This window comes from Pholis gunnellus (genome assembly GCF_910591455.1).
Source record: "Pholis gunnellus genome assembly, chromosome: 12".
Taxonomy (NCBI): domain Eukaryota; kingdom Metazoa; phylum Chordata; class Actinopteri; order Perciformes; family Pholidae; genus Pholis; species Pholis gunnellus.
Window position 1 is genome coordinate 2,895,747 of NC_136539.1, and position 15,027 is coordinate 2,910,773.

Here is a 15,027-nt window from a genome sequence, read left to right on the forward strand (position 1 = left end):
ACATGCAATGCATGAAATATTGTGTTGAATGAAAACATGTGGTTTGAGTTGCAGCTGTCTCGTTTGGTATCAAATGGGAAGTGTATACGTTTATGTTATTTTCATGTGTCTAGGTCTAAGTGGACAAAGCAGGAGTAATAGTACAAAAGCAAATGTGCGCCACTATTAGGCAAGTAATATAAACAGGACTTTGTATCGAACTTTTTCCTGGGGCAAGGTTCAAAGGTTCAAGATAGACTTTGACCAAGGCTTAGATCTTGTCCTGCACCAAATGTAATTTTTTGCACATTGAAAGCTTCCATTTTTATTTGTTATCATGGTTATATAAATGTAATGTATGTTAGATTGCTGCTAAACCGCCCTGCTAATACAGGTTCGGGCCTCCCTTTGTGTGCGGAAAGCGGGAGAACAAACGCTTTTCTGACCACAGTAAAAATGTTGTTTTTGAAATGCTAAATGTAGAAAATGACGGATTGATGCAGAATATTTTGTCAGATAAAAACAGGTTGTGATGCCAATCGAGGATGTAGCACATCTGTTTGTGATGCAGCAGATCGGAGTCTGTGTCTTGTCCCAGAGCTCTTCTTTTTATAAACCAGAATCTGTAACCAAGCGCATTAGTTGTCTTACCTTAATCATACCTTAATTCAATTCAACCATACCATTGTTGCCATGTATTTGAGTATTTGATCACTGATCACTGAACGTAATATACTTTTCTTTTTATTGGAGCATCAATTTGCAAAGTAATCACACAAAAAAACACTCCCTTTGTCTCAAGGCCTTGAGACAAGTGTATCACTCCATGTACATTTGATATCTACTGTGCCATTATCATTTCCTCACATGATCATAAATAGGCCCATCATTAAGAAATGTGACACATAATTACCGACTGCTATAGTAAGTACTGAATGCTGTTTGTCCTTACTGCTGCCTCCAGTCAGTGGGCAGAGTTCATCTTTTATTTCTTGACAGTTATGTGGGCAGCATAGTGTGGAGCTGGACAGTTAGAACCCAAATAAATCTCAAAGGTTTTCAAAGGAAAATGACAATGTGTGTTGTGAATCACTGAGTACAAATCCTGGAAGGGAGACATCATTACCCCAGCCTCATTTATATCTTCAAGGAGTCCTGTGTATTGCTATTTACCAATTGCACGGGAATATATACTCACCTGCCAGAGAATTTCAAGGATTTTTAGTATGTGCGGTGGACAATCTGGGTGAAATGGTGTTTTTATTTCTCAGGCACACATGCTTTTCTTGCCTTTTAGTATTCTGATACCATGCGGTGTGCTACTGTGTTAGTAGAAATCATGCTGTGGAACTTTTGGGTCGGAAGCCTAGCAACCCTTTTTCTGGATGTGATAGCCGGCTGGACTTGGTGACATTTCTCCCTGATCTTCAATGAACACAGGGGTTGTCACTGTGCTCCGTGTGGTAGGCAGGGGGGATTGTGTTGGCGGCTGCATCTTCTAAGGATGAGCAACTAAACTGTTCCCGCAGCTTTCTGCTGGCTCACTCACGGTGTGTTCAGACTGAAAGCGAAAGGATTTGTCACCTTGTTTCATTCGTGCACATTTTACAGCTGCAGCATTTGTGTTTAACTGCACAAACATATTGTAAATTGCTTATTTCAGCCTGATGAATACCACCTTTAAGAGGAGGTGCAGTAGCGTGAGATTATGCCTCTAAAATTGCCATATCATGTAGAAAGAAAACTTTCACTCCAAGAAGCTTCTGTTAGCCTGTGAGATATCAGCAGAGTATGCAACTGGACAGAAACCAGCAGACCCTCAATGCATTATTACTCTTAACCCTCTAAACCTCCAGCAGTTTCCGTTTCAGGGCCTTCTTTGCTCTTATCACATTTTACTCATTTCGCTCTTGTGTTTCACTGCAATATAATAAGTTCTGCACCTCCTCTTTTAAGATGCTGTGATGCTAAGCTATGGTTGAATTTATGAAATTCAAAAATAATCCATATATATATATATATACACACACATTTTTTGTCCACTTAACAACAAGTGTTACCAATATTGGAAACAAATATTGTATAGAAGTCTACTTCTCTCGATTTATTCCCTCAGTAAACATTGTAAACATGAGTTTATGGTCTCAATCTCTAGTTTCAAGTCTTCTTCAATGCAGCATGATGTACATTTAGTAAATTGCAGAACTCGAGGATATAAAACCGTGATCAACAAACCAATGTGTGACATCACCATGACTACATCCACCTCAGTCTATGGTTTCAGCTCATTCATTCATGGCTTCCCAATTGCGTTGAGGAGAGCAGAAATGAATGTATTTCATTTGATCTGGTGACTGCAAACGATTTATTTTCTTGATCATTTGATGAATTAACACTTTTTAGCTTGGATTTAGTTGTTTTCCTGATGGTTGGTCACATATCTTGCTTTCAAGGACCATCAGAAATGTGAAAATATGGCAATAAGTTCAGTTTTTAGAGACCTTCTGAAGTCATTCCTTAAGAACAAATCTGTTTGTGTGTGTTTCCTGCACGAGGCCCAATGGCTAAATGGTGCTGCATATTAAAGGTTGTACACACCTTCCCTTTTGCTGTTCACTGTTCTTTTCAACACAAAAGCTGTCAGAGTATTGACAAATTTAAAAGACGGTAGTAAGGGATGATTTTAATGATCATGACTAAAGTTAGTCATGATCACAAACACTTCAATGCTAAAGTTATTTCAAATGTAATCCTGTTTCAAGCTGAAACACGGGGGGTTTGTTAAAGTCAGAGAAGGATCCTTCAACGGATGAATTTCATCAAATCGTCGAAGGACTATTCCAATATCGAGGATCCTTGAAACTCTTCATGAAGTCTGTTAGCGTAACGGCATCTAACGCGGTGAATGAAGGCTTTATTTCGACTGAACCATGGTTACTGATTGTCAGAGTTTCATCTTGTTTCTGTCGAGTTTGAATGAAGTGTGTTTTACGATCGTCAAGGTGAAATTGCAGTGTTTTTCAGTGTGAATCTTGTGACTTTGAGAAAAAATACAACATATATCTTCTGTACATTTACAAGTTAATGAATCATAATTGAAAAAATACTGTTGATTTGATTTGATATTTAATTGACTGATTGATTTGCTTATATTATTATGAGTAATGCAAAATCAATATTCCTACTAAAATTTGAATGCACTAAGTAATTCCAAATAAGTAAAAAAATATTTAAAAAACACCTCCAATGCTAGGTAGGAAGGAGTCTTGCCTATAGCCTCTGTAGGACCCAACATGGAAGGACCTGTCCCACCAAGGAAGAATCCTTGACTTTGAGAAACACCCACAGTTTTAACCTCAACATTACATGTTCATCATGTGTGGCTACCATGAGTGAAGATAACAAATTGACAGATATTGATGTTGTGGTCTTAAATTAAGCTGTAATGATACATCAAGAAAATATAATTTCCTGCCATAAAATGAACACCGACAAAAGCTGCAATGGTAGCATGGGGCGTGTGCAGTGACCGTTACTCCACCCAAGTTGCAGAGTTAGGCATGTCAGGAGAAACAGCCGAGGCATTTCATTATTCATCAGGTTACAGACGTAAGACATTACTTATACATTAGAGTCTTAGCTTGTTCTTTTCAGCTACAAACATTTCATTATTTAGGGAGTCAAGCGCAGAGCAGTTCAGAGACCTATGGTGATGTTTTAAAGATCACAGGAATGAGTTCTAAATATAAATTTCTCTCTCATGCACTGATTTAAGTTTATCGCCGCTGGGCATCAAAAGAAAATGATTTTGATGCTTTAAAAATCACTTTATCGGAGACACATATTTGGACACATATATTTGGTAGTTTTTGCCTGTGGTAGTTTTCTATGTGATCTAGTTTTTTATTTTATAAGTGGGCTGTGTCAAGCAATTGCAACACTGCACATAAGAGATTTGCTAAACACTCTATAGTACATGAAATTCTGTTGGGATCCGGCCATTCAAAACAACCAGAACAGTCCATTAAGACTGCAGTTCAGACCGGTCTTAAAGGACTATAGTGTTCTGTCTTTTGTTTTCTTATATCATTGGTTTATTTTTTATGTGAAAATGAAAATGATAATTCAGCTGCTACATTCAATAAAAGCAGGAGGAGGAACTTTGTGGAGGAGCGGGAAGCCTTTTCCAAACACAGTGTCAGCAGCTGTTTGGGATTAACCAGAGGTTTTCAGTAAAGACAGCTGTGCTCTGTGCTTACTTGTAAAGCTATTCTTTACTATCTGAATCCCGGTGGCATTGGATAACCCCAAAGACCCAGACATGACCCTCATACAGACGCACACACACATCAATTCCTAGCTTGCCACCAGTGGTCCACCATTTTACTCCCACCTAGTGGGACCTTCTGGTTAATTCAGACATGATTTAAAGCATGACCCACTAGGACCTCCACAATGTCCCCTGTGGGTGAATGCGTAACGACACACACTGTTGGATTGGAATATAACTGTACACAAACACACACACACACACTGCATTGTCTGTGTACATTGCCAGCCAAACCAGCAGACATTAACGACATGGTACCGGATAATAACAAAATGATTGCGATTCATGATATTATCCCAACAGATATCAAAATATTCTTAAGACTATGAAGTGAAAAACATGTAAGCAATTTTAAATGGATTAATCATAAATCTTAACGTCCCCTGCACAAACAAAGGATAAATACATACAAAATGGCAACATTGTGAGTTTTCTCTTTTTTGATAATTCCTAAAAACAAGGTTCTATTTTCCTTCTTCTAGTCACTTGACAAAAACCTTTATTTGGTCATGAACTAAGACAGAAGACAAAGCAGGATTTTGACCATAAGGAGTCTGGGAACCATTAATATCTGGAAGCAGATGTTTATAAGCCATGCTTATTTGTTTCTTGTTTAACTTGTGTACACATGTATGTGTACGTCTGCATGCATACATTTCAGATTTTGAGTATTTGTGACTGCTGTTTGCTTTGTTTTTCCTTCGTACTTTGTGTTGCCTCATTTTGCTCCCTCAGTTTTTGTTATCTGCCAGTTTTGTTTTTTGCTACCAGCCTCCTGATTGTTCACTTTGTTTCCCTTGCTGCCTGGTCACTAGCATTTGTGTCCACCTTCTGAACTGAAACCAGAACACAATTGTGTTGACATAAAGGTATTATCGTGATAATCCCTCAAACCATGACATTCGAGGTGAGCTGAACGTTTGGCTCAGACACAAAACCAACAATGCTGTCTGGGCCGAGCCGTGCAGCTCTGTAGGGAAGATGTTTCCCTGGCGATGCCACATTGAGCTCTTTCCGTCAACTGATGAAAAATGTCGGCCTTCCCTTTGTGTTCGCCTGGCAGTGAAATCTCACTTTTGATTCTCAGAGTTAATCACGTCACATTACAGTTGCACAAACGTGAGCCTTTTGGGCTGTCTGCTGCATTCTTACTGTTCATTTCATTTGATGGAAGGATGAGGCGTAGACAGCATTTGTTTTTCGGTGGCACCTTTGCAGCTCCGAATAGAGTCTGGACGGCTGCTGGTTTTCACTTTGACGTTTTTCTCTGTAATGTCTTTTTCGGGACAGCTTTCCAAATTCAATTTCCTTCATACAGATGTTTTTTTCTTTTCTTTGTTTCCTCTGTTTCTATTCACAGACTCTGAAGTCATCTACAGGAACAGTGACGGCCACGTCATCAAGTTCAACATCCTGAAAAACGAAACAGAGATTGTCCTGACAAACACAACATTTGTAAGTCCATAAGTTTGTCACACAGTTTATTAAATTATGAGGATGTGTCAAGATATGAATGATATGACGATGGTTGACAATGCAAACAGTAAAGCTATCTCTGTCTTTATTTCTAGATCAATTTCAACGTGGCCAAGTATTCCGTCTCCCCTGATCTGAAATATGTGCTCTTCGCTTACGATGTGAAACAGGTACATTTCTTCATCTTCATCTTTGTCATAGTGAGACTTTCCACTCATTCCTGCTCATAGTATGTGGAATATGGAACGGATAGTGAACTCACTCAGATGACCAGGACACAGTGTAACCAGACGATTCACAAGGAAGTTCTTCAGCAGTTTGTTTTGTCATGTAGTTTCTCTCTCATTCTGGGTTTCTGAATAGCATCATCATTGAGATGCACGAGGTTGGAGAAACAAACCAGAATTACAGCTTATGAGGACGCCAACATGATGAGGTTTCTTTTTGGAGTCTTAAACTACAAATCACAAAAGTAATAATTATGAAAAATTCTTTTGAAACACTTAATGTGTAAAATTTTGCCTGTTAAACTGCCGTCGTCTCAAATATGATCTAATATAGTTTCTGCACTTACGTAACACATCTGGCATACATGCAGTATATGGAAACAGCAGGATTTTCACACAAGCTAACATTGATAGAAGGTAGAAGGTTTCTGTCCTTCTAACTTATGCGGTGTTTAGAATTACAGTTTCTTTCCATGAACTCAGTCTTTGATTTTGTCAATGAACTGGATTCAATGCATTCAAGTATGCTCTTATTTTGAAAATACCATTCTAAATGTTGGTACCAGCTGGAGTCTAAAGGGTTTCTAATGACCTATTATTAAAAAATTGTGTCCATCAAAGTATTAACAAGTACATCAGGTGTCAGCCCTCTACTCATCCAGGTTCTACTGATCTAAAAAAGGAATTTAAAGCCTCTTTTTGGACAAATAGACCATTTGTTTTTGAGGAGGTATACTGCACGGTCTTGGCATGTCGAGATGTGGTATCAAACGCAGCCCAGCTGACATATCTGTCATATTTTATTTGACTTGGTTGTAAGAAATGACATCCCAGGGTTATAAAGACAAACCCATGCTGAACTAAGTTGTCAGAGTTGAATAAATATCTACACCATAGTCCTGTAGCGCTCGATACATTTTGACGAGGGCGCAGCAGGGCACGCTTGAACTATAATTACCAGCTTTCCATCAGAAAAGAGTGAATGCTAAATGAGATATGGAAATTGGACCCTCCACTCTGGAAAGGCTTAACTGTGAGGATTATTGACAAGGTGATTCATCAGCAGATATTTGCATAGTTTGAATGAAAGGTTAGACTTAGACTTACAATTTGGAACAATGTGGCCAATAGTCACAAGCCCAGTTTATTTTAAGCACAAGGTCATGTTGAAGGGAGAATATATATTGGTATATTTATAATCTAGTTTCATGGGAATTTTCTGTTTTTGGAAGCTATTGACATTAAACATTACGAGCTTGTAATTGACCTTGCAGGAGGAGATATTTTGAGGACAAATCAGTTTAACTAAAAGATGAAAAGAGTGAGCCAGAGAAGAAGGAGATTTAAGACTTGACAGGTGAGAATTTCTTGTCGATTTGGTCTTAAATATGTGGACGTTAAGTTTGATCTATTTAAGACCTGTTTGCTTAAAGACTTGACTTGGTAATTAATAAATATAGGAACAAGACTCGGAGAGTCTACAGTCACACATGGGTCTTAGTAAGGCCGTACGACCAACCCGTTCTCACCAACCTTTCCATTGGTCAGTGCTCCTTAGGCTCTGAGTCCCAGAGGCACCCTTTAGCGTCTGTATGAGACGTTGCAAGCTGTCAACTAGTTCATATGTAAACCAATCTTTATTAGTCATACACCCGAACCCCAATATTTAAACCCCAATAATAAAAGTTTATTTTGAAAAGAGGCTTTATGCATGTAACGAGTGGAAACTGACACGCCGTCCCTGACTCGTCCACAACTGACACTAGAAGGGTACCTAGAGCGTCACAGTTTAAAGTGTTGGGCCACTGACCAAGTGTCGGTATTTGAGCTAAACGTTAACATCGGCATCGAAACATGCTCACAATGACAATGTTCACATGCTGATGTCAAGCAGGTATAATTGTTCAACATGTTCACCAACTTAGTTTGACATTTTATCATGCGAACAGTTGCTAATTGGCACAGCTTAGTATGGCTGAGGCGGGTTTTTGGACAAAGATTTAGACCTGATGATGGTGCTGGAGAAAAGGTCAGGGATCACCAAAGTGATCATTCATCTATGTGTGTAATACCAACTTCCATGTCAGTCTAAAGTATAAAGTATAAAGGGGATGCCAAATACACAACTATATACGGCTGCTGGTGCCAGAATAACATGGAGAAAACTCCATCAAATTTAGATATATTTATAATAATTTAGATAGATAAAAGTTAGAAACAAAAACAAAACAGCAGATTTAAAAGTGACATGCTGTCTTCCATAATCAAAGTCTGATATAAATGTATCCTTCTATATAATGTATCATTCTGACATTTCAAACTGAAGCAATGTTTTTGAGTAATTGGTTTAGTTCAGTGTCTTCAGCACCACTGGTATCATGGACAGCTGTACTGCAAACCGTAAACCGTTCTACACACACATGGAATGAGGCGTAGTGTGTAGTGTGCTTAGTTTATTCATTAGTTGTGTTGATGTAAAACAAAGAGATGGAACTATATCAAACACAATTTAATTAGCCACCCTGTTATGTTATTTTAGTTGTATACGAGTTGCCAGAGTTGCCAGATTTTATTGGTAAGATCATTTTTCCACTTATAAAGCCATTGCATGTATAATGCATCAATAATCCTGTTACAAGCACATTTAAAACAGGATCAGTCAATAAGAAGTAGGAGAGTAGACCCTACTCTGGCTGGGAAAACTAACAAACAAACTCAACTCAAAGCCCTTCCATTACTCACAGCCTACATGAACGTAATGACAACAATCAGGTTTTTGCATTTTCCAAAAACAGCTTGGACAGAGAAAACCATTCAAATTAAATGAATGCAGTCTGAATTTGAACACCTTATTTTTACAAAGTCACTTGTTCACACAAAAATAAAACATTCTTAGATATTACATTTGTCTGTCTTCCTAATCTTAATTTCAGTGGCACCTATCAGCTCAAAGCGATTTGTTTAATTTAGCAAAAAAAAAAAAGTCCTCAATTACAACAACTTAAAAGTAGTTTAATAGAAAACCCTTTTTTTTCCATGTCTGCCTTTTGTTGATTTGTAACAAGCTATAAACAAGACTGTCCCGACTGTCCCAGGTAGACCAGACATGCTTTGGACCTCGTGTGCTGACAGCTAACATGAGCATCAACGAATGGGCCAGAATATAAACTTGCTATGCTAATTTGTATTTTGTATTCTGCAAAACTAAAAACAGTTTGGTCGACGAAAATGAACAAAAGCGCCACAATTTGACTTGGACGGCACGCTGCAGATTTCAAACTGAATAAAGTACAAAAGGACCGGCGTGGTTTACGACATAGGACCAATCAGGGAATTGTTGAAATGAAAACTCATTAAAGTAGGGTTGTAAAGAAAAATGGCAATGTTTAAACAGACAAAAAGCCATCATTGGGCTTTAATTCACCTCGTATGTTTCCATTATTGTATTATGATTTATTTTGGCCTCACGCTATCATAATTTGCATGCCAATTGATAGCCGTGTCAAAGCCCTGACACCTGAGTTGATCCCAAAGACGTAAAACTCTGACTTCTACAGCATAACAACCTCCGCTGTTCTTCCTGTATGTATCTGTGACTATCTTTGTTTCCCACCTGGCAGCAAGCCGGTGGGAAACAAACCAACAACCCTGACCTCGACACCTGTGTGATGATAATAACAGCAGTTCTTCTCGGAAAAATAAATTACTTTTCTAATAGGTTCATCTGCGGTGCACTGAATGAAATAAAACATTCATTAACATTTTAGCGCCTCGGTAGGGATGTCACAGCGTGTGAGTTTGATTCTTCTTTTTGTCCACGGTTCTTACATTTAATTGTTTGTTCTGGATCAGACATTGCAGTATGTTTTGTGATGAGGAAAGAACAGTGCATCATGTTCTGGATGCGTCACCACAAAATGATCTGTTATCAGCAGAAATAATAGCATTGCCTTGTTCTTTACCTTTTTAAAAGGTAGAGCTTAATTGCTCTGATTCAAAGCCAATTCTCACTATATGTATGGCATTACAACACAGTGTAGACAATGCTGTACAAGATGGAGAGACAAGCTCAGCGGACGGAGAGGTGAAGTTCGGATGCTCCGGAGGCTTGACGAGTCTCAGGCCTCGGGTAGCGGGAACAACAGACGTTAGTGAGCAGGAGACAGAAAGCAGATCATCGCCTCTTTTGTGGCTGCATCTTGTGATGTTACATCTGTTTTTGTCTACCATAATACATAAATATAGACACAGAAAAACAATGTTTGTCAGTTGTTCTTCTGTTCATAGCATGCCTAATGACATTTCAAAGGAAAGCACATCAGATGTAAGAGGGAGAATAAAGCAGGTGTTATTTTATATTCTCAGTATTGTTAAGACATCGTATAAAAATACCAACACCAACTTTTTGACAATACCTAATATGGCATTCAGGCCCAACCCTGTCAGTGTCTAATGAAGGCGTGGATCTTTAAAAACAAATACGTAGTCTTATTTTTAGAAGAGTTTGGCCAGGCAGTTCGTAGAAAATTCTACTCAAATTGTAGTAAATGTAACGCATGTATTGGGGACTATTTTCAGACACGGATTAATACACATTGGGAGCTCTACTAACAGCAGCAGGATGGTGTATTTGGGATAGGCCCAGTCCATAAGGAAATGTAATGTGTACAACAGAGGCTTCCTTTACACAAACATTAATGATCAGGATACCAGCAGATGCATTTTCATATCCCCACTAATAGGCGGAATGTCCATTTATTTTATGAGCGGCAGCATCTTTTTACTATTGTTCCCAAAGAGGAGAGGGAGTATGTGACTGCCTCCAGAAAAAGTCTTTCTTAAAGTTCTTTGACTTTGTTGTGCGGCCACTCTGAGCACTTCTGCTTGAAAATTCCTGAACTTTTTCAGAAAGGCGCTGGTGTCATCGCCATAGATGAAGCTGTCAGTATCTGTACAGTGAGTAATGGAATATTGCCATATTACCATAGAAACTGAACTCGTGCAGACCGCAAAACCCGACAGTAGATCCAGAGATGAGCTTTGCAGGCTGGTTGATAGACCTACTATCACTAGCATGTTACAATGCATTGTGGGTTTTCAGCAGGAGCAAAGACTGCAAGGTTGTGTTCTTACAAAAAAAGACCTGACTCAAAAAAGTGAATTGATCAAACACTTGCTCATAATGGGACAGCCCCGTGGATGTATTAATGGAGGTGAATATGGTGCCGGCACCCAGCCTGGCTGCCAATTTATCCCAGCCATTAGAAGAGAGAAAAACTGCTGATGGGACACATCGACCTGCAAACAAGGTCAGTTATTGCTCTCTGTTCTACGAATTAAGATCCATGAAGGTTTTATATTTCTGTGATCTCCTGTTGTAAAGTTTATGGGCAGAGCAGGAACGAGGCCAGACAGGAAAATACTGGGAACCAGAACATGTTTTTGGATTATGTGCTTAGTGAGCTATTCTTATTTAAGTGAACGACAGCTCTCTTTGAGTCCGGTATCCAGTTCCATGATGCTTCCATGGACAGCCCCGAGGCCCCGCAAAGACATTACTACTTTCTTCGACTACATCTACACTACTACGTTTCCATTTTAAAACGCATATCTTTTGCTACATCTACACTGAACGTCCGCACTAGGCCAGAGTTTTGGGGCACCAAAAATGAAGGAGTGTCCGAACACTACCAAATCTGGGTACATTTGAAAACTCCGGGGTCACCTCTTAGTTCGGACAAGCGGAAATGGAGAAGTTTGAAAATGATGAGCAAGACACCAGCGGTCGCTACTTGATTGGGTCTTAGCAGTAACGACGTGTCCTTCCCTGATTTGCCACGCCCCTATCACATGACCCTTTTACGGAAGAAACAAACAGCCAGGTCTACCAGTGATTCATTTCAACATTCATAACGGATTACAAGCGTTACTGGCCTTGTTGTCTATGCTAGCAGCTGTTGTGCAGTCAAATTCTGCATTTTATAACGCTAATGCTGACATGCAGAGGAAGCACGCTGTCATGGGAGTGATTATCGTGCGCCGTGATCAGACCTGACAGCCCGGACGTCTGATATCCCGGTTTGCGGTTTTGAGGAGGGCAAAAAGCATTAATGCTCTCCAGTAAGAGGACTTCAGCCACCGGGCAGAGCTAAGTCTGACAGACAACAACGAAATTGAGAAAAACGAGTAAGAGACGTATGTTGACCAAATTTATTGACCCATAATCTTTTTTGTAAGTGTTCATTTAAATTTGATGTGTGTGTGTGTGAGAGATAGAGTAAGACGTACAGCGTTGTAACGAAGTTTGAAAAAATAAAACATGTTTTTTTTCCCACTAAATTTGTCGGAGTATTCAGAGGAAGATCCTAATATCAAACACAACACTTTATTACTAACCAGTACTATAATATTCTGTCGTATTTTCTGCAACTAAGCAACCAATCTACTTCCTGTTTACACCGGCACCCACATGCCCAGTGTACGTGAAAATAGCTTTGAGCCGTGTTATTATTGACGGAAGTCATTTTGAAAACGCCGGGGTGGACACGCGTATTAGTGTAACCTTCGCATTATTAATTAATTGTATGTTTTGCTCTATTTATAGAATTAATTTAAAAGAAGACAAATACAAAATACCACCAGTCTAAGCCGTTACACAGCCATAACATTCTGGGAAACATCACAGTCCGCCTTGAGAATTGGCACCAGCATAACATTCCGATTGAAGATTTTAAAATCCCCAAACAATTTAAAGTTGATGTGTTCACAGGTTTATTTATCAACTCTATTACTGATGTTGATGAAACAAGAATATTATAACTCTTTTCAACTGGCGCAGTCTGTTCTTTATTAATCCACAGCTATTCGACACTTCTGATGACACCGGTGAGTTGGTGCTGTGATGGAGCTTCAGTACAGCTTGTGTGGACGCTGCTGACAGTGGGGAAAACAGTGTATCTTATTTATGACAAAGAATTAAGCTTTAGAGATACAAATGAAGGCAAAATGTGCTGAACGTTTAATCCCTCCGGAGCAAAACAAGAGACTGACAAAAGCCGCCTGGCTGTCAACCATTTGGTGAAAACTGGCAGATGCAAAGACAGCGCACTCACAGCCTCAATGCTGGTATTGAATTAGTTCTGTTCATATAAAAAAATAATTCAGCAGTAAATATGAGTGTTCATCGCTTATATATTCCATCTCTTTTCCCTGTAATATAAAACAATGTTTCAAAGGTTTGTTTAAGGCAACTTGAAGCATTTGGGAATCATCATGGTTTTGGCCAAATATTGAAGAAATCATTGCCGGTTTGGAATAGGAGATGGGGGGCATTGATTTTTATACAGATTTGATCCATATAAACATTATTAAAATATCATGATATGTCAATGTTGTTCCTGCTACCCCCAAGTGGCCAAAAAATCAGTTACTGCAAGTTTAATATAATGCTTGAGTGGCCTTCACCTATCAACACATGAAATGCAGGCTGGTCTGCTTTGTTCCCATTGTTAATAACTGCTCTTTTAATTAACTTATTTCCCCCCAGATTACATTTGTTTTTGACATATCAGAAATCTAAAATCATAGGCTACAGACAGATACCTCTGGAGTAGGTTGGGGTGGATGGATGGGTCCATCACAGGTCTTTCACCCAGGAGACCGTTGTTAGTGTCCCGTGTGAAACCGAAAGTCAACGTGACATATTTTCATTGACGTCTGTAACTTCAAAAACGTAACAAACATATATATTTAAGCAAAACCTTTTTTACTAAAGTAGTCTTGTTGCGTTTTTGTTTTGTTTTGTTTGAATTTACTTTAACCAAGTGATTAAAACTTCCACCTTGATCAATGAGAAAAGACGTTTTCCTTGAAACGTATCTGAGAATATGGTTTAGTTGTGTGGGAACGTCATTTTGTAGGAGACATGGTTAGATGCAGGACCTGGACCCAGGTCTCTGTGCTTTGTCCATGCCACTTGTCCACTTCCCTAAGACCTCTGGTATATGGATCTCACACGTCCTGGACTGGTGAAGATGTTACCATTGACAGTATGGTAGAGTGGTGTCGCTTTGTACTGTAGTGTTCTATAGCAGTTCTTTAAAGCCATTACTGCCTCTAATTGCTGTGCAAGTATGCAAATTAAATGAATTCAATCATCTACAACAGAGGTACCATATGCACCAGCCCTTGAGTATCACAACACACAACATTTAAAGAGCCTGTGCTTTACACCGCACTCATGTAGTTTGATTAGAAATCTGCACATCATCTTTGCTATCGTGTATTGTGCTTGTGCTCGTAATGTGCATGAGGTCAGCTAAACGTTCAACATATTAATGCGAGTCCTTCTGCCAAAGCCTACCCCCCCCCCCCCCCCCCCTGTTTTCACGGTTTTAAAAGCATGCTATGTGCATTTTTTTGCCATGAATGCTTTTTAGTGATTTGCCTTTTTTTCAGAGCTGAAACAGGGCTTTCATTTGGGTTCGTTGTAACTCTAGGCTTTGATCTATGAGTTCTACCACGGAGTCTGTGCTCGCAGTTAATCGCAACCTGTAATGAATGATGAAAGGAATAACAAAGGGACTTGGCTCTGCTCTCAAATGGGTAAACGAGTCTCCTGCTAATCACACACTCTGATCCCGTGAATGCTTTGAACTGGTACGTTGCTCTTTATACCACAGTCTTTCAGAAGCGACTGTACACTACCTGGTTATATTGATCTGCTCAGACGTAAGTGAAGGAGTCTCTTGTTACAAGTTGGAAGGAGAAAGCTCTTTTTTGCATCACCTATCTGTCAGATTACATACCGTTATCTGACCACGTCTGCATCTGGGAAGGGATTAAGCTTGATACAAGCTCATAATCTCTGACAACAGGCCTGTGCTTTTTTTTTGTGCCTTGCCATCTTGTAATTGTTTTCTTGTCAGCGCAAATCCCGGCAGCCTCGTGACTTTTTCAGTCGTTATATGTCATCTTATTATGTGGCCCAGTCGTTTCAGTCATTTGTTACATGTT

The 15,027-nt window shown here is 39.3% G+C and overlaps 1 protein-coding gene across 1 annotated transcript in view; it reads left to right on the forward strand.

Annotated features, from left to right (window-relative positions):
- The window catches only part of dpp10 (dipeptidyl peptidase like 10), a gene marked incomplete at both ends in the record, with an annotated part of 203,278 nt that overhangs the window by 148,814 nt on the left and 39,437 nt on the right, over positions 1–15,027 (forward strand). The window contains 2 exons of the mRNA XM_079169617.1: positions 5,670–5,764; positions 5,881–5,955. Of these exons, the coding sequence (XP_079025743.1) occupies positions 5,670–5,764; positions 5,881–5,955 (170 nt within the window). The remainder of the gene's footprint in view (positions 1–5,669; positions 5,765–5,880; positions 5,956–15,027) is intronic.